At 45.9% G+C, this 21,392-nt stretch overlaps 1 protein-coding gene across 3 annotated transcripts in view; it reads left to right on the top strand.

Annotated features, from left to right (window-relative positions):
* LOC134997212 (ornithine decarboxylase-like) overlaps positions 1-21,392 on the top strand; it is a 222,578-nt gene that overhangs the window by 171,058 nt on the left and 30,128 nt on the right. For 2 of the 3 annotated variants that reach the window (XM_063951258.1, XM_063951257.1), the window contains exons 7-8: positions 8,939-9,086; positions 16,215-16,333. In XM_063951258.1, the coding sequence (XP_063807328.1) occupies positions 8,939-9,086; positions 16,215-16,333 (267 nt within the window). The remainder of the gene's footprint in view (positions 1-8,938; positions 9,087-16,214; positions 16,334-21,392) is intronic. The other variant, XM_063951259.1, reaches the window with a different exon arrangement.

The raw sequence follows: 21,392 nt of genomic DNA on the forward strand, positions 1-21,392 counted from the left end.
GCACGCCTCTCCTGTGTCCCTCCTGCGTCTCCGGCGACCGCGGCGGGTCTGTTAAATGAAGTGCCGGTTCATGAGCCAATCAGAGCTCACGAACGAGTACTTCATTAAATAGTCCCGCCAGAGACGCAGGAGGGACACAGGAGAGGCGCGCGCTGTGCCCTCCGTGTCCCTCCTTCTACTGACTCGAGTATATGCCGAGTGGGCTTTTTCAGCACAAAAAAAAGTGCCGAAAAAGTCGGCTTGAACTCGAGAATATACGGTAACTTTGCACCAGGAGAAGGTTTTTATACGTACAAGGGGTACAAATATATATTTCTGCTGCGGGGTATACTGGGCTCCACAAGGAATAACATCGGGGTGTAGAGTAGGATCTTGATACGAGGCACCAACAGGCTCAACGCTTTGACTGTTCCCAAGATGTACAGCGCCGCCTCCTCTATAACCCCGCCTCCGTGCACAGGAGCTCAGTTTGTAAGTTGGTGTCAGTAGCGGATCTTGCCACGGGCAAGCAGGACTTTTGCCCGGGGCGCCGCCTTCCGGAGGGCGCAGGGCGCCATCCGGAGGGCGCTGCACCAGGGCAAGATCTGCTGCTGCTGTGCCCCCCGCTGCCCCCCGCCGCCGCTGGCCACTGTGAAGGGAAACTAGACGCATACGCCTCTAGTTTCCCTTCGTGGAGAGGTCCTTTACTGTGCGGTGCGCTATGACGTCATCGCGCACCGCACATCATTTCAGTCTGTACAGGGGGCGGAAATGACCACGCCCCCTGTACGAAGCCATGCCCCCTATTGCCGCCCGGGGCGCACAGAGCCCCAGAACCGGCCCTGGTTGGTGCCATGCAGTAAGCAGGCAATCAACAGGAGGAAAAAAAAAAAAAAAAAAACCTCTTTTGCTGCGCCTGTGTTTGTCAGTAAACTAATCAGTCTCAATAGGATGAGCCTGGAACTGATAGTGTGGAAACACGTTCGCCACTATAAGGAGATATGCGATACTCCTAAGGGATTTAGCCAAATGCAAAGAATTAATAGAGGCGCTCATGAAATCCACACACCATGTTTTCACAGGTTCAAAAACAACCAAAAAACCAATTGAATTAATAAAAAGTATATATATTTATTATTCACAATATTCTGATAAAAATACCCTCTAATATAGATAATTATTCATCGTAACTTTCTAAATTACCACATGCATATACACACTACGTACCCTCCAGTTGCACAATTTACTGGGCAAAAATTTGGACTCACCCGGGGACGCTCGGGTTTACCAGCCCCTTTGGAGAGGCAATTCTTTCTTTCTACACCGTCAATTTATGCCACTAATCTTTATTGAAGCTCAATCCTAAAACGTCCAACTACTGTTTCATATCCTGGAACTATGGGGGTCATTCCGAGTTGTTCGCTCGGTAAAAATCTTCGCATCGCAGCGATTTTCCACCTAATGCGCATGCGCAATGTCCGCACTGTGACTGCGCCAAGTAAATTTGCTATGCAGTTAGGATTTTTACTCACGGCTTTTTCATCGTTCTGGCGATCGTAATGTGATTGACAGGAAATGGGTGTTACTGGGCGGAAACAGGCCGTTTTATGGGCATGTGGGAAAAAACGCTATCGTTTCCGGAAAAAACGCAGGAGTGGCCGGAGAAATGGAGGAGTGTCTGGGCGAACGCTGGGTGTGTTTGTGACGTCAAACCAGGAACGACAAGCAGTGAAATGATCGCAGATGCCGAGTAAGTCTGGAGCTACTCAGAAACTGCTACGAGGTGTGTAATCGCAATATTGCGAATACATCGTTCGCAATTTTAAGATGCTAAGATTCACTCCCAGTAGGCGGCGGCTTAGCATGAGCAAATCTGCAAAAATCCGCTTGCGAGCGAACAACTCGGAATGACCCCCTATATCCACAATTTAGTAACAGTGTTTCTAAAGGATTGTAACATATTGTTACACTGTGAACTTTTAATCATCCAGTTCAGTGGAAGTTTAATGCTACAAATAATAATGGTTATAGCTTAGATAATTTATATATTTCCATATATTTCTAAACATATGCATGTGGTAATTTAGAAAGTTACAATCAATAATTATCTATATTAGAGGGTATTTTTATCAGAATATTGTGAATAATAAATATATATACTTTTTATTAATTCAATTGGTTTTTTGGTTGTTTTTGAACCTGTGAAAACATGGTGTGTGGATTTCATGAGCGCCTCTATTAATTCTTTGCAATCAACAGGAGGGGCTGCTCATGCAGACCATATTATAGCTTAATTTCAGAAAAAAAGAAGAAATATGAGGACTTCAATGGCTGCTTTACTGTATGTCAGATAGACATCCTCTGCTGCAGCTCCATCACTCCCCCAGCGGCGCTGTATACTCCCGTGCCCTGGTTGCCAGGTAACTACAGCGGAGGCTCCGGTGTTCTTCTGGTCAGTCACACACACTCGCCGCTGCCCTCTGGGATCGCGTGGCCGCAGGTACAAGGGGAGGTAAGGGGTCTCTTGGGCCCGCTATCATCGCGATCCGGCATGGCCGTGGGAGGCGGGCCGCACGTGCTGGCGTGGACACTGTAAAGGGCAGCCGCTCCACTAGTCACCGGGACACAGGGCACAGGTGGGGGTTTTTGCTCTTATAAAAATCCCGTTTCATACAGCCCGCATCGCCCGGTGGGGAAGCCAGCAGGGGGATAAGGCCTGACCTGTAGCACCTCCCCCAGCCCCAGGGTGCCATTTGGGTAAATGTTCCCACCCTGGAGCTGCATATATCTCCCTCACTCCCTGTCAGCCGCCATCACACGGAGCTGCTGTGTTCCTGGGACTGCTGGGGCAAATCCTCCTCTATAAAGCCGCCTGCTCGCCAGCGCTGTGCATTTTACAGGACACTTAAGTATTCTACCTGTCAAGGGACAGTGTTACAGTGTTAGTTAAGAAAGAGTGCATACATTCAGGGTTGTGTGGTACAAACACCCTGTGATATATATCCAGTATCTACTGTGTTTTGTTATATCTACTGTTTACATATATAGCTATACTGAGTATAACTTTGTATTGCTAGTCCAGAGCAGTTTTATGGTGGTATAATTCCTGCATGGTACGCTTGTGACTATATATGTGTGTGTGCATGTAGCTGCTGCGTGGCTGCCATCTCGGGTATTTCACTCAGCTTGCTACACCTATATTCTCTAACCTGAGGGGGCTAAGTGTGTCAGGTTTTCTGAATAATATAGGTATTTCACAAGATATACTTGCTGTGTATTTTTCTTTGTGATTTATAGTCACTATATATATATATATACAATGGATCTGTAGCACCGGGGCAACTAATGACCCACCTTGGCCTACCTTCTCCACGTTGTTAAATACGCTGGTAACTAAACTTATGCCCCCTGTGGGACCTCCTATGCCAGTGCAGCAATTTATGGTCCCTACAGTCAATCTGCCGTGGGCGGATCAAATCTCAACACAGTTACAGCACTTGAACCGATCGCTGACTAAACATAAGTCTCACTCTCGCCCACCTAAGACGTCTTCCAAATGGGCCGCTACATCTTCACAATCCACCGCTGTCCTGTACACATCCTCTGAGGAGGATGGTGCATATACTGACCCTACAGACACTGACTCCGATGCTTCTGATGGGGAAGGAAAGTCACTGGTGGATGTCCCTGATTTAATTGAGGCTATCAGGCTCATTCTTCAGGTCTCTGAGGAACCTGAGCCTGCGGCTGTCTCTAAAAATCCAGACAGATTTAAACATAAGAAAGTGGTTAAACAAGTTTTACCTCATTCTCAACACCTGGCTGATATACGTCAGGAATCATGGGAAAATCCGGGAACAAAATTCACACCGCATAAGAGACTTTTGTCTCGCTATCCTCTCTCTGCGAAGATATGTAAAAATTGGGAAACTCCTCCGCCTGTAGATTCTCATGTGGCACACATGGTAGTTTCCTCAGCTCTGCCAGTAACTACCGTCACCTCTCTGAAGAAACCGACAGATAGACATGTGGAGGGTTGTTTGAAAGCGATTTACACCCTAACGGGGCTGTGCATAGGCCAACCATTGCATCAACATGGGCTGCTGAAGCTGTTGAGGCGTGGGCTCAGGAGCTGGAGACAGAGCTGCCTTCCAACGCCTCTGAGCATGCTCGACAATGTCTCTCATATATTGCCACGCCTTCGCTGTACCTTAAGGAGGCAGCCTCCGATGCCGGGGTGCTGGCGACCAAGGCTGCTACTGCGTCCGTCTTGGCTAGACGTATACTTTGGTTGAGATCCTGGTCGGTGGATATGGATTCTAAGAAAACCCTGGAGGTGCTTCCTTTCAAGGGAGATATTCTCTTTGGAGAAGACCTCAATAAGATTGTGGCTGATCTGGCTACTGCTAAAACAGCTTGCCTACCTAGTACGGCTCCTTCCACGCAGAAGGCTAAAAATAATTTTCCTCGGCCCTTTCGTCCTCAAGGTAAAGCAAAAGGTCAGGTGTACCCAAAGCAAGCTCGTGCTTCCAGACCTGCCAAGCCCAGACCAAAGCGGGCCAAAACTGACAAGCCTGCTACATGACGGGGCGGGCCTCCCTCTGGGGGATCCCAGGGTGGAGGGCCGACTTCTAGGTTTTGCCTAGGAATGGCTGAAGACCACTTCCGATGCCTGGGTAAGGGAAGTCGTCACTCGAGGTTACGCCGTACCCTTCAAGAATTGTCCCCCTCATTGATTTTGCTTGACAGATGTTCCTCTGGACCCGGTGAAGGCAAACACTTTGCATTTGGTGGTACAGTCCCTCCTGACCACAGAAGTGGTAGTACAGGTGCCTCTGGCTCAGAGAGGCAAGGGGTACTATTCACCGCTGTTTCTAGTCCCAAAACCGAACGGGTCCTCGCGGACCATTCTCAATCTGAAGTCCTTGAACAAGTATGTGCGGGTCTCCAAGTTTCGTATGGAAACTCTGCGCTCTATTGTTCTGGCCTTGGAGCCTGGGGACTATATGGTCTCCCTGGACATACTGGATGCCTACCTGCATCTTCCTATTGCAGTGTCTCATCAGCAGTACCTGAGGTTTACGGTGGGCAACCTTCATTACCAATTTTGGGCGTTACCTTTTGGTTTGACAACGGCTCCGCGAGTTTTCACCAAAGTCATGGCGGTAATGACGACTGTACTCCGCCGTCAAGGGGTCAGGATCCTACCGTACTTGGACGATTTGTTGATCCTGGCAAATTCCCCTGAACTTCTCCTGTGTCATCTAGATCTGACGGTCCAGTTCATAAAAGCCCACGGGTGGCTAATCAACTGGAAGAAATCCTCCCTGGTTCCTGCTCGAAGCATGGTGCACCTGGAAGCGTTATTGGACACTCACAACCAGCGGTTGTTCTTGTCTCAGGAGAAAGTCCTGAAGCTTCAGGACAGGATTTGATGCTTCCTATCTCGTCCACAAGTGTCGATACATTCGGCAATGCAAGTGCTAGGTCTCATGGTGTCGGCTTTCGACATGGTGGAGTATGCTCAATTCCATTCTTGCCCTCTACAGAAGTTAATTCTGACCAAGTGGGATGGCCTGCCTCACCGGATCATATCTCATATGATCTCCTTGTCTCTGGAGGTCCGCTTGTCACTGAGCTGGTGTCTTCAGGACCATCGACTGGATACCTTCTGGATATCCAACTGGGTCCTGCTGACGACGGATGCCAGTCTGAGAGGTTGGGGCGCGGTGTTGGAACAACACTTCCATCAGGGTCGGTGGACCGAGGAGGAGTCTCTACTCCAGATAAACATTCTGTAACTGCGGGCAGTGTTCAATGCACTACACATGGCCCAGCATTTGATACAGAACAAACCTGTTCAAGTACAATCGGACAACGCCACCATGGTGTCGTACATCAATCCTCCAGGCGGCACTCAAAGCCGCATGGCAATGAGGGAAGTATCACGGATTCTTCAGTGGGCAGAACACCATCTGCCGGCCATATCCGCAGTGTTCATTCTGGGGGTCCTAAACTGGGAAGCGGACTTTCTCAGTTGTCAGGACGTACACACCGGAGAAAGGATCCTTCATCCAGAGGTGTTTAAACTTCTCTTGGACATGTTGGGCCTTCCAGATGTGGACCTGATGGCGTCTCGACACAATCACAAGGTTCCGGTCTTCGGAGCAAGGACAAGGGATCCTCAAGCAGCGTTCGTGGATGTTCTGTCAATCCCGTGGAACTTTCGGCTGCCGTATGTGTTCCCTCCAGTGTCATTACTGCCCAGAGTAATACGGAAGTTCAAGCAAGAAGGAGGAAACCTACTTCTAATCCCTACAGCATGGCCCAGACGGCACTGGTTCTCCAATCTACAGGGCCTCTCGCTAGATCGTCCCCTTCTACTTCCACAACAACCAGACCTCCTCGTTCAGGGCCCTTGTGTTTACCAGGACTTGGCCCGTCCGGCTTTGACGGCATGGCTCTTGCAACTTCCGTCCTGAGGGCCAAGGGTTTTTCTGAGGCGGTCGTTCAAACTATGTTGAAGGCCCATAAGCCGGCTTCTGCTCGGATTTACCATAGGGTCTGGAATGCTTACTTTACTTGGTGTGTATCTCACAATCATGACGTTTTCAAGTTTAGCACGGTCAAACTGTTGACCTTCCTTCAACAGGGCCTGGACTTAGTCCTTCCTCTGGCCTCCCTCAAGGTTCACATTTCTGCCTTGTCGGTTTGGTTTCAGAGAAAGATTGCGGCGCTACCTGATGTTCATACATTCACTCCGGGTGTGTTGCAGATTCAGCCTCCTTATGTACCTCCTGTGGCCCCCTTGGGATCTGTCGGTGGTTCTGGAGGCCTTGCAAGAGTTTCCGTTTGAGCCTCTTGCCTCTGCTGACCTTAAGTGGCTTTCCCTTAAGGTGCTGTTTTTGCTGACTATTGCTTCAGCTAGAAGGGTCTCGGACTTGGGTGCCTTATCCTGTAAGTCTCCCCATTTGATTTTTCACCATGACCGGGCGGTTCTTAGAACGCGACCGGGTTATTTATCCAAGGTGGTGTCTTCCTTCCACCTTAATCAGGAGATTGTGGTTCCGGCCTTTAATTCTCCTGAGTTGTCTACCAAAGAGCGGTCTTTGGATGTGGTATGGACTCTCCATATCTATGTGAAGAGAACATCCTCCATTAGGAAATCTGATTCTCTTTTGTACTGTTTGGTTTTCACAAATGTGGCTGGCCTGCTTCCAACCAGACCCTGGCCAGATGGATTAGAATGGTGATTGCACATGCTTATGTACAAGCTGGTCGTCCTCCTGCTACCATCAAAGCCCATTCTACTCGGTCTGTTGGACCTTCTTGGGCGGCCCACCGTGGTGCGACCCTTGAACAATTGTGCAAGGCGGCTATGTGGTCCTCAGTGAGTGAACACGTTCATAAGGTTCTATGCCTTCGATACTTTCGCCTCCCAGGATGCTTCCTTTGGACGCCGAGTTCTTGTGCCCGCTACAGTGCGTCCCCTCCCATAAGTAACTGCTTTAGGACATCCCCGATGTTATGCCTTGTGGAGCCCAGTGTACCCCACAGCAGAAAACGAGATGTATGGTAAGAACTTACCGTTGTTAAATCTCTTTCTGCGTGGTACACTGGGCTCCACAAGGCGCCCACCCTGACGCACTTAGCTTCTTTGGGTTGGTATGGCATTAGCCGCTGACACCCTCTCCTGTGGTGAGTGTGTGGTGTAATTGGCTACGAGCGATTGTCGTCTCTAGTGCCTGCTACTGCATTGGGCTGGTTAATGAAACTGAGCTCCTGTGCACGGAGGCGGGGTTATAGAGGAGGTGGCGCTTAGCATCTTGGGAACAGTCAAAGCTTTGAGCCTGTTGGTGCCTCGGATCAAGATCCTACTCTACACCCCGACGTTATTCCTTGTGGAGCCCAGTGTACCTCGCAGAAAGAGATTTAACAACGGATTTATCAAGTTCTGACCATAAATCTTTTTTTTTTTTTTTTCATTTCTTTTGCATGCAGGGTGAATACTGGCTGTTTTTGCATGTATCACACAACTGCTGGGCAGCTTTATTCTTAAGGTGCCCAAACATCAGGCTGCGCGATGCCCCGATCCCCAGACCCGCCGCACAGCAGTCGGTCTCTTTGCAACACCTCTTATAGCTGTACTTCAATGGGTCCCCTTTGAGATGGCTCCCATCTAATGAAGTTCAATAATACAGCAAATTTGCATACAAGGCTTTGGTGTTGTTATATAATAGTATCGGTTTACCTACGTTTAGAAAAGGAATTGCATGTGTCCATGGTAATGCCACATCCCTTCCAGTTACACAAGTGAAGTGGCCGATATCTGCTTGTCCAAAGCCGAACAGCTATAAAATGTGACCGGAACTCCATGCTACTAACATAGCCAGTAGGAGTGCTGGGTCCAGGATTTAGGCTGCAGCGCGGTGCGCATTAACGGTGTTAGCGTGTGTAGATCTCACCCTTGGAAGTGCTGTGATACCGGAGGTGTCTTGAGGTGTCTTTTTCCTGCAGTGTGATGTTATACAGGCACCTGAGCTTTAGTGCTCCTGCAGTCTGATTGTTGGCTGACTCCAGGAGAAACAACATTCTTCCAGGTAGAGGCTGGGGGCAAGGTCCAGGCACCCATCTCCAGCTAACTGTCAGCTACTGTTCCGGTCACTGCAGCTCAGTGCCGGGACCTGGCAGAGCGATGAGTGTAATGACACATCAGCTGGTGGAGTAGATGCATACAAAGGGAGTTGCAGGTGGATGTGGCCGGTTGCACCCACAAGGCAAATGCGCTGTGTGCAGTGCACTGTCCACATCACCCAAGTTACGGACCTGGATGACTATTGCTGATATGTCTGCTATTGAATGTATATGCAATTTCCAGATGTGAAAATGGAATGGCCTTTTATAATATTACATCTATGTTAACTTATGGGTAATACCACATTTCCTTTTCTGTTCCCAGTTTTCTGCTGTGATCGCTGAATCGCTGGATCAGTACTTTCCCAGTACGGAGGATGTACAAATCATTGCAGAGCCCGGGACATATTACATGTGCTCTGCTTTTACTTGTGCCATCAATATAATAACAAAGAAAGAGAATTATGTGAAAGGTCAGTAAGTAGAATTACTATATGTGTGCACCGGATGATTCTCTCAACCCCCAATAGAATTGATGCCCCACCGTGACTACTATGCCCTTACTTTGTCTCCGGACTCTCCGGTCTCAGATGGTAGTCCTGTTTGATTTCCCGGTAACTGACCATGGTTCAAAAACACCCGCACTTAAATATATGCCACCGTACCAACTATGCCAGTTCTTCAATGTGTCAAATGTACTCACCAATGACTATATCTTCTGAGTCTGGACTTTCTGTCCTTTTGTTGGCTCTTCTTCCTGCTCAAACATGTGGCTGCCGCGTTGCAACATCATCAAGCAGCTGTAGTGGCTCAGGATCAGTACCGGCGGGCCACCTGTCACTTCAGGCACCCCTGATGGTTGCAGAGTGGGCCGTGCTGGGGTAGCGTTTGCTGCAGTGTGGGGGCGAGCAGTAAAAGCATGCACACGCTCAGTGCAGACTGCAACTGCTAGAGGTTGACTATAAAGAGACCCCCCCCCCCCCATATTACTTGTGTGCGGCTGCGATAAACTTAAGTTTTTTTAACAATAATAAAATTACAATTTTGACTTTCAGTGTACCTCTTACTATGAAATATAGGGAAGGTAATCACATAGGGCTTGATTTAGAGATGTGCATAGCTTACGTACATATATGTCCCTGTTCATCTTACCAGCAGCAGTGGCTAATCACTGCATGTTTGCCGATATTAGTGTGTCCGCAGGAGGGCGGGTGCGCTTCGTGCGCATTCTCGATCCATAGGATCATATGATCCGCACGCTTCCACAGCAGTGCCGCCCAGGGCCACAAAAATCATGACCCACAATGTGTGTACACACGGCAATATAGATGAGCGGGGACACATCTGTACATTTCCGATGTTTTCTGATCTGTGCATGCGCAGAAGTGCCGCACTCCGCATGTGCAGATCTGGGGCTGTGTCGTTGCTCACAATGACCCAAATTCTGCTGCATGTTTAACATGCTGCTGCCGTTTGGGGTCTGTGACAGGCAGCATTGCAGAAAATGGGGGCGTGGTCACCCTGTTTTTGTTCGTGCTAAAGCCAGTGGTTGTGTCCTCGGATGTAGGTTCACTGGCTTCAGCAGTGTGTATTTGCCGGCCATCCCAAGTAACCTGAGGGTTTCCCAGATGACCACGAAAATATTTTTTTGTTCCGCACCAACCATACATCTATGTGAAATTATTAATAATAGTAATATACACCCAATATAGAAACTGTTGGGGCCAAATGTAATAGAGTGAGAGTTTCGAAAAGTGAGAGATTTGGTAAGGTTCTGCAGTTTTTTTTAAAAGTGGCAATCATTTACACAGCAAGATCAACCTGGTTTTGCAGTGTAATACTGCTTTCACATCACAAACCCTGCTTTTAAAATGTTTCTTAAAACGGGTCTTAAAACGGATCTGAGCAGTTAAACCCCCTTCACATCGCATGTTGTAACCAGTATATTACCGTTTCATTACCGTTTTGGTACCTTTCACACTGAACCCGTTTCACCCATAGAAAACAGTGGTTGTCATTGTAAATTGACTTTTCTGGCCCACACATTATTAATAATTATTAATTAATTATTAATAATTTGGCTAGACGTACGATGGAACCCAGCAGCTTCAAGCATCTTTACCATGTTTTTGTAGATTACTGCATCTTTCACTGTCCCAGTGATTTGTCTACATATTTCTTCATCCCCTCTGATCCTAAGCAGCTCCCTACCCTCCTCATCACTCCAATTTGCCATTTTAAACTGTATTCTGTATAATAAAACACTCCCTTCACTCTCATGTGTTTCCTCCAGTTTATTTCCTGCTTCTGCCTGGTGACATCATGCATGGAGACAGCCTATCACCTTCTGTGGCTTGGAAATACCGTTTCTGAGCCTTTCACATTGCACAATGAAACGGGTCTGAACCGTGTAGGACCCTGCTTTTTACCCGCTTTAAAATACCGGTATTCTGTAACCAGTAAATTCAATGTGGCGCTTTCAGACCGCAGCTAGAACCGTTTTGGAAGGCTTAAAATCGGCAATTTACCGGGTTAAAGCTGCGGTGTGAAAGGGGTATAAATGATTGCCACTTTTAAAAAAAACTGAAAAACCTTACCAAATCTCTCACTTTCTGAAACTCTCATTCTATTACATTTGGCCCTTGAAATCTATATATAATAGTAGAGATGAGCGGGTTCGGTTCCTCGAGATCCGAACCCCCCCGAACTTCACCTATTTTACACGGTTCGAGGCAGCCTTGGATCTTCCCGCCTTGCTCGGTTAACCCGAACGCGCCCGAACGTCATCATCCCGCTGTCGGATTCTCGCGAGATTCGTATTCTATATAAAGAGCCGCGCGTCGCTGCCATTTTCACTTGTGCATTGGAGATTGAACGGAGAGGACGTGGCTGCGTTCTCTCCCTGAATAGCTCCGTAATCTGTGCTCAGTGTGCTGCAAATATCTGTGCTTAGTGTGCTGCAAATATCTGTGCTCAGTGTGCTGAAAATGTCTACATTCTCTGCCTGAAAAGCTCCATATCTGTGCTCAGTGTGCTGCAAATATCTGTGCTCAGTGTGCTTCATTTTGGTGACCAACAGTATATAATTGTACAGTACATGATTAGGCCATTGCTGTAGTATCTTGCAGCTCAGTGTCACTGCAAGTATCCATTCCATATCTGTGCTGCATTTTGTGAGCAGTATATAGTAGGACAGTGCAGCATTTTGGTGACCAGCAGTATACATATATAGTACAGTACAGTAGGCCATTGCTGTATCTTGCAGCTCTGTGTCACTTCTAGTATCCTGATCAGTGCTCAATATCTGCTGCATTGTTGTGACCAGTATGTATACTGTACTGTGCGACGTGTGTTATACACCTGGTGATTATACATCCTGTAATCTGTACTGAGCGATGTGTGAGATACACCTGGGGATTATACACCCTATATACTATACTGTGTGATGTGTGAGATACACCTGGGGATTATACACCCTATAATATTATTATTATTATTATCCTTTATTTATATGGCGCCACAAGGGTTCCGCAGCGCCCAATTACAGAGTACATAAATAATCAAACAGGAAAACAGCAACTTACAGTTGATGACAGTATAGGACAAGTACAGGGTAAATAAACATAGTTACATCAGCAGATGACACTGAAATAAGTATCAGGTGGCAGAAGACTGCTGGATGTGGTACAGTTGAAGATTATTAAAGTAAGACAAAGGATAAGTACATGAGGGAAGAGGGCCCTGCTCGTGAGAGCTTACAACCTAAAGGAGAGGGGTAGACAGACAGGGGTGACACAGATGGGGTACATAGAGAACGTGGAACAGAGGGTTAGGATGAGATTTGTCTGGGTTTGGTGAAGAAGTGGACCCCCAGAAGGCACAAGTCAATACTTAACATTGCAACATTTTACTGGGCTATGCAGGAGAAAATTAAAAATAGGGGAAAAAAAAAAAAAAAGAATCGATAACTTCTACCGCTTTCAAAAAGGTCAATGGAAGCTGAAATAATGGACAACTACCTCATGGAAGCCAGATACAGTATACCAAACAGTACTTAGTAGAGTTAGGAATGAGTGCTTATGAAATACAGTAACAATTTTTCATAATATTTCAGAAACTGCATGGCTGGTCTCTTGCACTCTTTTTTTCTGTAATACACCACCTGCTTTAGGATTTATATTCAAAAACATTATGTCTCCATAATCCCAAAAACGTCAGTCTTCTTGGAAAGTGGTTTGTTCCTTTGTAAGGGAAAGAGAACAAACGTTCTCAAACAACTGTTTCTCAATTTCTTTTTCCTCTGGGAAGGAATTGTGGATTCATAGGAATATCTGAGCATTTCTGTAATCAGAAAGCAGCGACTTTCTACAAATGTTTACGAATAATTCCAGTGATTTTGTCATTTTCTTCCAGTGATTTGGACCGATAATACCATTGATTAGAACGAATAATTCCAGTGATTTTGTCATTTTCTTCCAGTGATTTGGACCAATAATACCATTGATTAGAACAAATAATTCCTGTGATATTGAGGTGTTTGTGTCGCTTAGCTTAGCCATCCAGGGACCGCCATCCAGCGACCACAGTGCACCTCTTTTTTTCTTTGCATCATGTGCTGTTTAGGGCCAATTTTTTTAAGTGCCATCCTGCCTGACACTGCAGTGCCACTCCTAGATGGGCCAGGTGTTTGTGCCGCCCTCTTGGGTCGCTTTGCTTAGTCATCCAGTGACCTTGGTGCAAATTTTAGGACTAAAAATAATATTGTGAGGTGTGAGGTGTTCAGAATAGACTGGAAATTGTGGTTATTGAGGTTAATAATACTATGGGATCAAAATTACCCCCAAATTCTATGATTTAAGCTGTTTTTGAGGGGTTTTTGAAAAAAAAAACACCCGAATCCATAACACACCCGAATCCGACAAAAACTTTTTCAGGGAGGTTTTGCCAAAACGCGTCCGAATCCAAAACACGGCCGCGGAACCGAATCCAAATCCAAAACACAAAACCCGAAAAATTTCCGGTGCACATCACTACTTAGCATCCAAGATTGGACAAGGGCCTAATTCAGACCTGATCGCAGCAGCAAATTTGCTAGCTAATGGGCAAAGCCATGTGCACTGCAGGTGGGGCAGATGTGCAGAGAGAGTTAGATTTGGGTGGGGTGTGTTCAAACTTAAATCCAAATTGCAGTGTAAAAATAAAGCAGCCAGTATTTACCCTGCACAGAAACAATATAAAACACCCAAATCTAACTCTCTCTGCACATGTGACATCTGCCCCACCTGCAGTGCACATTCGGCCTAATTTAGACGTGATCGCTCGCTAGGGTTTTTTTGCAGTCCAGCGTTCGCATAGTCGCTGCCCACAGGGGAGTGTATTTTCGCTTTGCAAGTGTGCGAACGCCTGTGTAGCAGAACTGTACAAACAGATTTTGTGCAGTTTCTGAGTTGCCCAGGACTTACTCAGCCGCTGCGATCACTTCAGCCTGTCCGGGGCCGGAATTGACATCAGGAACCCTCCAAGTAAATGTTGGGACACGCCTGTGTTTTTCCAACCATTCCCAGAAAATGGTCAGTTGGCACCCACAACAAACGCCTTCTTCCTGTCAATCTCCTTGCGAACACCCGTGCGAACGGATCCTTCGCACAAACCTATTGCTGAGCGGCGTTCCGCTTTTAACCCGTGCAATGCACCTGCGCATTGCGGTACATACACATGCGCAGTTTAGACCTGATCGCAGGCTGTACGAAAACACAGCCTAGCGATCGGGTCATAAATTAGGCCCATGGTTTTGCCCAACTGGTAACAAATTTGCAGCTGCAATCAGATCTGAATTAGGCCCAAGATCGGGCATATTCAGGATAGTATGGCAGTAGGCAGATATCTGAGGAGGATGGGAGAGAAAGAGATAGAACCCACTTCTGCTTTCTGTATTACGCTTGGGTCCAAATATTCAAATATCGATCCCGTGCTATTCCAGATGAGAGAGTGTTGGAAAATGTATTAGATAAATAGTTGTGGTTGCTATTTATGTCAATCAGATTTGAAGGAAGTAAAAGCACCTCTGCTCCCTGTTGTGATGGCATAATCTTTGCTAGAAGGAGCTCATTGCTCAAACCAGCATTGCCATCAACCAGATGAGAGAGTGACAGGATCCGGTCTGAAGATCGACAGTATCTAGTCGACAATGTTTAGGTCGACCACTATAGGTCGACAGTCACTAGGTCGACATGGATGGAAGGTCGACGTGGTTTCTAGGTCGACATGTGCTAGGTCGACAGGTCTAAAGGTCGACATGAGTTTTTTTTTTTTAAATCTTTTTTTTGCATTTTTTCATACTTAACGATCCACGTGGACTACGATTGGAACGGTAATCTGTGTCGAGCGAAGCGGTAGCGTAGCGAAGGCACCATGCCTGAAGCATGGCGAGCGAAGCGAGCCATGCGAGGGGATGCGGTGCACTAATTTGGGATCCCGGTCACTCTACGAAGAAAATGACACCCCCAAAAAAAAAATCCTCATGTCGACCTTTAGACCTGTCGACCTAGCACATGTCGACCTAGAAACCCTGTCGACCTTCCGTCCATGTCGACCTAGTGACTGTCGACCTATAGTGGTCGACCTAAACATTGTCGACCTAGATATTGTCGATTTGATGAACCACACCCAGAGTGACAGATGTTACCAAGTTAATCAAGATTTTAACGCAATTCCAAATTTATTTTGGATAATTGAATATTTACATTTCATAATATTAACGTAATAGAAGTTAAGTTTTAGAGCTATCCACTCTTTCTCACTATCATTATTGCAATTTATACTTTTGATTATTATCTTAGAAGAGTTCCCAAAAAGTGTCTTTTTGTCTTTTTTCTCCCGGTATCATTGTGGTCACCCAAATAAGCCAGTGCAGCAGCGGATCAGGGAAGCCGTCAGGAGATGTCAATTTACACAGCTGCTGCATACAAAGATGCAGAGTCCATGCAATACTGTACATCTCTGAATCAAACACATAGGGGGTCATTCCGAGTTGATCGCTCGCTAGCTGTTTTTTGCAGCCGTGCGAACGCATAGTAGCCGCCCACTGGGGAGTGTATTTTAGCCTTGCAAGTGTGCGATGGCATGTGCAGCCGAGCTGTGCAAAAACTTTTTGTGCAGTTTCTGAGTAGGTCTGAACTTACTCAGCCGCTGCGATCACTTCAGCCTGTCCGGGACCGGAATTGACGTCAGACACCTGCCCTGCAAACGCTTGGACACACCTGCGTTTTTCCAAACACTCCCAGAAAACGGTCAGTTGACACCCACAAACGCCTTCTTCCTGTCAATCTCATTGCGATCGTCCGTGTGAATGGATTCTTCGTAAATCCACACAGCAACAATCCGCTTTATACCCGTGCAATGCGCCTGCGCATTGCGGTGCATGCGCAGTTCTAACTTGATCGCAGCGCAGCGAAAAAACCTAGCGTGCGATCAGGTCGGAATGACCCCCCCCATAGTCTTTGTGATGTTATAGGACCATGGAAGTACTGATGCGTCTAATATAATAATATGTTGTGAAGCAGGTGTATGAGCGGTAAGCTAAACCAATTCTCTTCTTACAGCAGCAGATGGGAAGGACACAAGAAAACTCTCCTATTATCTGAACGATGGTCTGTTTGGCTCATTTCTATTTTATGAACTATACAAAAAAGAAATTAGGCTTGTACCAGTAGTGGACAAGGTAAGTGATCACATATATTCCTGTCGGGGACATAATTATTATTAAATTAATCCAACTGGAAACGACTGATAGGCAATGTGAGTATATTGGCGCAGGGTAAGTTATAGTGGCGGGTAATGAATGAAGCACTATCATTTCTCCAGTTCTCCAGTCCTCTTACTTCTAATATGGAAGTAAAGAGAAAAAAAAAGCAAGTAACTGTGCACCTGGACAGAAGTAACATGTGCAGAGAGAGTTAGCTTTACCCTTGTATGGCAACATGGATTGTACCAAAAACAAAGTTACTGGGCTAGATGTAATAGGTTGCTAAAATACAGGGGAAAAATGTGTAGGGTTACCCCGTATTTTAACCACCATCCCCGTGCTCTTGGACCGGTCATAATTCCAAAAATACGTGGGGAAAAAGACATAGGGGTCCCCCATATTTTTGGAACCAGTTCTGGGCTCCACTAGCCAGGGAGGTAATGGTGCAGTGTGGGGACACATTTATATAGGTCCCTGTGGCCATGGCATTACCCCCCCCCCCCCCCCCAACTAGCCACCCCAGGCCTAGGTTCCCTGGGGGATTGGGGACCCCTATAATAAAGGGGTCACCCCTTCAGGCACCCAAGGGCCAGGGATGAAGCCGGGGCTGTCCCCACCATCCTTGGGCTGTGGAAGGTGGGATGATAGCCGTAAATTGTGCTAAAAAAATATTGTCTTTTGCTGTGGAACTACAGGTCCCAGCAAGCCTCCCCTGCATGCTGGTACTTGGAGAACCACATGTACCAGCATGCGGGGCATTAAAGAGCCTGCTGGTACCTGTAGTTCCACAACAAATGAATATTCAAATAAAGACATGACACGCACACCGTGAAAGTAAAACTTTAATAAATCACTCTTGCACACTCACATATACTTATCTATATCCCACGCCACCATTCACGTCCCCTTGTCCAGTCTAATCCATAGGGTACCTGTAAAAATAAAAAAATATATTCTCACCTACTTCGGTGTAGATGGGTCCTCTTCAGTCCATGTAGGCATTCGCAGGGTTTTAAAAAAAAAAACGCTATCATCCTGAACCATGACGGACTAGTAAAAGTGTATGTTTACACATACACTTTCACTACTCGAATTGGGTCCCTTCACGTGACTACTGTCAGTACAGGGACCCCTCAGCCAATCAGGAGTTGCTGCCATGGCAGCAGCTTCCTGATTAGCTTTGTACTCTGAGGGCATAGTCAATCGCGGCTTGCCCATAGGACTGAATGAAGACGCTTGTCTCCATTTACTCCTATCCTATTGTGGGAACCGCTAAATTGGCTTAAACACAAAGGTAAGCCCCAATTGACTTTGTGGTTTCCCACTCTTGTTTTATTTTGCTCTGCTTCCAAATCAAAGTCAGGCCCAGTATGCTAAGCTTGAGGCTCATTGTGTGCCTGTTATATACATTTTGTGCAGGTTATGCAGGGCTATATTTATAGTTGAAGCTGGCCAAAGGTATCTACTGTATCTAACATTCTTCTCTTCATTTCTTCATTCTCTTTGACTAAAAACAGTTTATTTTAATTAGAAAAAAATAGTTGCTTATAAAGTTATGGTTCTTGTATGTGTGCCCAGTTTGCCTATACAGTATGTTAAATATGTCTTTACATTAACAGGAAAATATTTGGTTTGCAGCCACCATAAATAGTGCAGGCATTCAGGAATGTTACTGTGACCCCACTCTCCATGAATGTACCACTGGTTGTCAGCTGTTTAAGCTCCTGTCCTACACAGGACTACTATTGGCTGTTGAAGTACAGTGTGTTGAAGTAGGTGTGTGCTACTTATTGGTTCCTGCAAGGAGGCTTCATTCCCTAACCAAGATGGCCACCAAGCCTACTACAGCGCATGCGTGGTGCCATCTTGTCACTGTGTTAGAGTGTCACAGTGGGAGACTCTAAAGTAGAGCGCACAATACAAAGTCGGATCCAGATGTTTTGCCCATGTTAAGTACACAGCTCGGCCAATGTAATGAAGTCCAATATTGCAAGTCGGACACAAAACAGCTCTAAAACTCTCAAAGAATTTAGAGGTGTTTTTTTGGCCGAGTTTGTTATGAAAATTTTAAAAATCAATTGTAAATACCCTTTTCAAGTACATTTGCAATAAATAAAAACGTTTTAATATATTTGACACTTAAAAAACCCCAAACTGTAATATTGCTCCATTTACTGTACATGTCATTTTTACATTATTTTCCACTGAGAGTTGTTCATATAAATGTACTAAGTTGCACAAACAGTTCCAGCTGAATCCAATGATATGTGGCATACCTACTGTATATTATGTGTGTAATTTCCATATACTCCACATACTGTACTTCTTCTTGTTGTTTTTTAACACACAAATGCGTCATAGATGTAAACCAATTAAATACATCACAAAATCAAAGCCAGCTGAATCCAATGATATGCAACATGGCTATATTCTATGTGTAATGGCGACTGTATCTAATTATTTTACAGTGTTTGGCTGGAATACACTGTAGCATAACATTTTGCATGCAGATACAGGTGCTTTTGCAAACAGAATATAGGCAGGCTGCATATAATTTTTTTTTCGCAATCTCCGTTTTATTATTTCTCGAAAGGAAGATTAACAGTAACTAACAAAGTAGTAACCACATGAGTGTGTGCAGTCCAATAGTAACAATGAAGACATGGTTAAACAGTAACAAAAAACAAAGACAAAATAAAAACCAATACTTAGTGCATCAATACCAACAATTATCAGTGCGATATGGGAATCATTAGTAGATCACAACAATGTAGCATTAATAACCAAGTACTTGTGTATGCGTTAGAGTAGATGGAGACGAGAAGAATAGTGAATAGAAAGAAGTGTGTTGGGAAACAGAAAGGGGGTGGGGAGAAAAGAGGTGAAGGAGTCATCATCGTGGGTTTAGGACGCCATAACATGGGCTGGTGTCACATAGGTTTAATAAGCAGAGGACTCATTAAAGATTAACCATTCCGACCAGGTGGTAATAAATCAGGAGGTGGACGTTTGGGGGGGTGATAGTAAGTTCTTCCATGGCCATATAAAAATCGACTCTCTGAAACCAATGGGATATAGGGGGTTGCAGAGTAGTTCTCCAGTAACAAGGTACAGTAGCCCTAGCCGCATCCACCAGATGACGTAACAGAGAACTTTTGTATTGGGAGAGGGGAATGTCCATCAGGCTAAGAAGAATTCAGGGCGTCTCAGGGACTGGGTACCCAATTATTTGACTAGTGATCTTCTGAACCTGAAGCCAGAAGCCCGTCAGTATATGTCAATGCCACCATATGTGGATGGGGGTACCAAACTACTGTCCACATCTCTTACAGAGGACGGACAACGTCAGGAACATCTGGTAAATACGTTCAGTGCAGCGATGCCATCTAGACAGGATTTTCTTTTGGGTTTCTAAGACCTGAATGGAAGGAGAGCTGGCGAATGTGTAGTGGTATATGCGGGACCACTGGTCATCACTGGTCATCAAAGAGTTCTCTCTGGAGGTCTTTGTGCCATCTGATTTCAAAAGAGGGAGCCAGAAGTGAGAGACTAGTTATGCATAACTGGGAAACCAGATATCTATGCAGACATAGGGTTGCAAAGGGAGTTGGGGACCCCCTTTCCCAGTGCAAGCAGGTAAAGAAGGTACATAATGAATGTGCTGTAGGTAGATCCAAAAATTGCTTGACGGAAGACCATAAGTTTGTGACAACTCTGTGAAAGAGCGGAAACCGATGGAGCTAACTAAGTGGGACAGCCTAGAAATACAGAAGTTGCACCAAAGTAGCTGGATGACTAAGCTAAGCAACACAAGTGGAGAACACAAACACCTGGCCCATCTAGGAGTGACATTGCAGTGGCAGACAGGATGGCAGTTTTAAAAACTAGGCCCCAAACAGCACAAATTGCAAAGAAAAAAAAAAGAGGTGCAAGATGGAATTGTCCTTGGGCCCTCCCACCCACCCTTATGTTGTATAAACAGGACATGCACACTTTAACAAACCAATCATTTCAGCGACAGGGTCTGCCACACTACCGTGGCTGAAATGATTGCTTTGTTTGGGCCCCCACAAAAAAAGCAATTAATCCCACCACCAAAAAAGAAGCAATTCATCTCTCCTTGCACAAACTGGCTCTACAGAGGCAAGATGTCCACCTCCTCCTCATCATCTGATTCCTCACCCCTTTCAGTGTGTACATCCTCCTCCTCAGAGTATTAATTCAAACCCACTGGAATCCACCATCACAGGTCCCTGTGTACTTTCTGGAGGCAATTGCTGGTAAAGGTCTTCCCGGAGGAATTTATAATTCATTTTGATGAACATCATCTACTCCACATTTTGTGGAAGTAACCTCCTATGCCAATCGCTGACAAGGTTTCACAAAATTTTCTGATTACACACTGGAGGGGGGGGGTGGGGGGGGGGGGCAACTTAGGTCAAATAAAGCCAATTTGTGCAAGGGCCTTCAAATTGCCTCATTTTCCTACCAGTATACATATGGACTGTCTGACATGCCTACTTGGATGCTGTCACCAATATAATCCTCCACCATTCTTTCAATGGTGACAGCATCATATGCAGTGACAGTAGATATGTCAGTAATTGTTGGCAGCTCCTTCAGTCCAGACCAGATGTCAACACTTCCTCCTGACTGCCCTGCATCACTGCCAGCGGATGGGCTAGGAAATTGTATCCTTTTCCTCGCAGCTCCAGTTGCGGGAGAAAATGAAGGAGGAGCCGTTGACGGGTCACGTTCCACTTGAGTTGACCATTTTCTCACCAGCAGGTCTTTGAACCTCTGCACACTTGTGTCTGCCGGAAAGAGAGATACAACATAGGCTTTAAACCTAGGATTAAGCATGGTGGCCAAAATGTAGTGCTCTGATTTCAACAGATTGACCACCCTCGAATCCTGGCAAAGCGAATGAAGGGCTCCATCCACAAGTCCCACATACATAGCGGAATCGCTCCATCTTAGCTTCTCCTTCAATTTCTCCAGCTGCTTCTGCAAAAGCCTGATGAGGGGAATGACT

This window comes from Pseudophryne corroboree, chromosome 2, assembly GCF_028390025.1.
Source record: "Pseudophryne corroboree isolate aPseCor3 chromosome 2, aPseCor3.hap2, whole genome shotgun sequence".
In the NCBI taxonomy this organism is placed as follows: Eukaryota; Metazoa; Chordata; class Amphibia; order Anura; family Myobatrachidae; genus Pseudophryne; species Pseudophryne corroboree.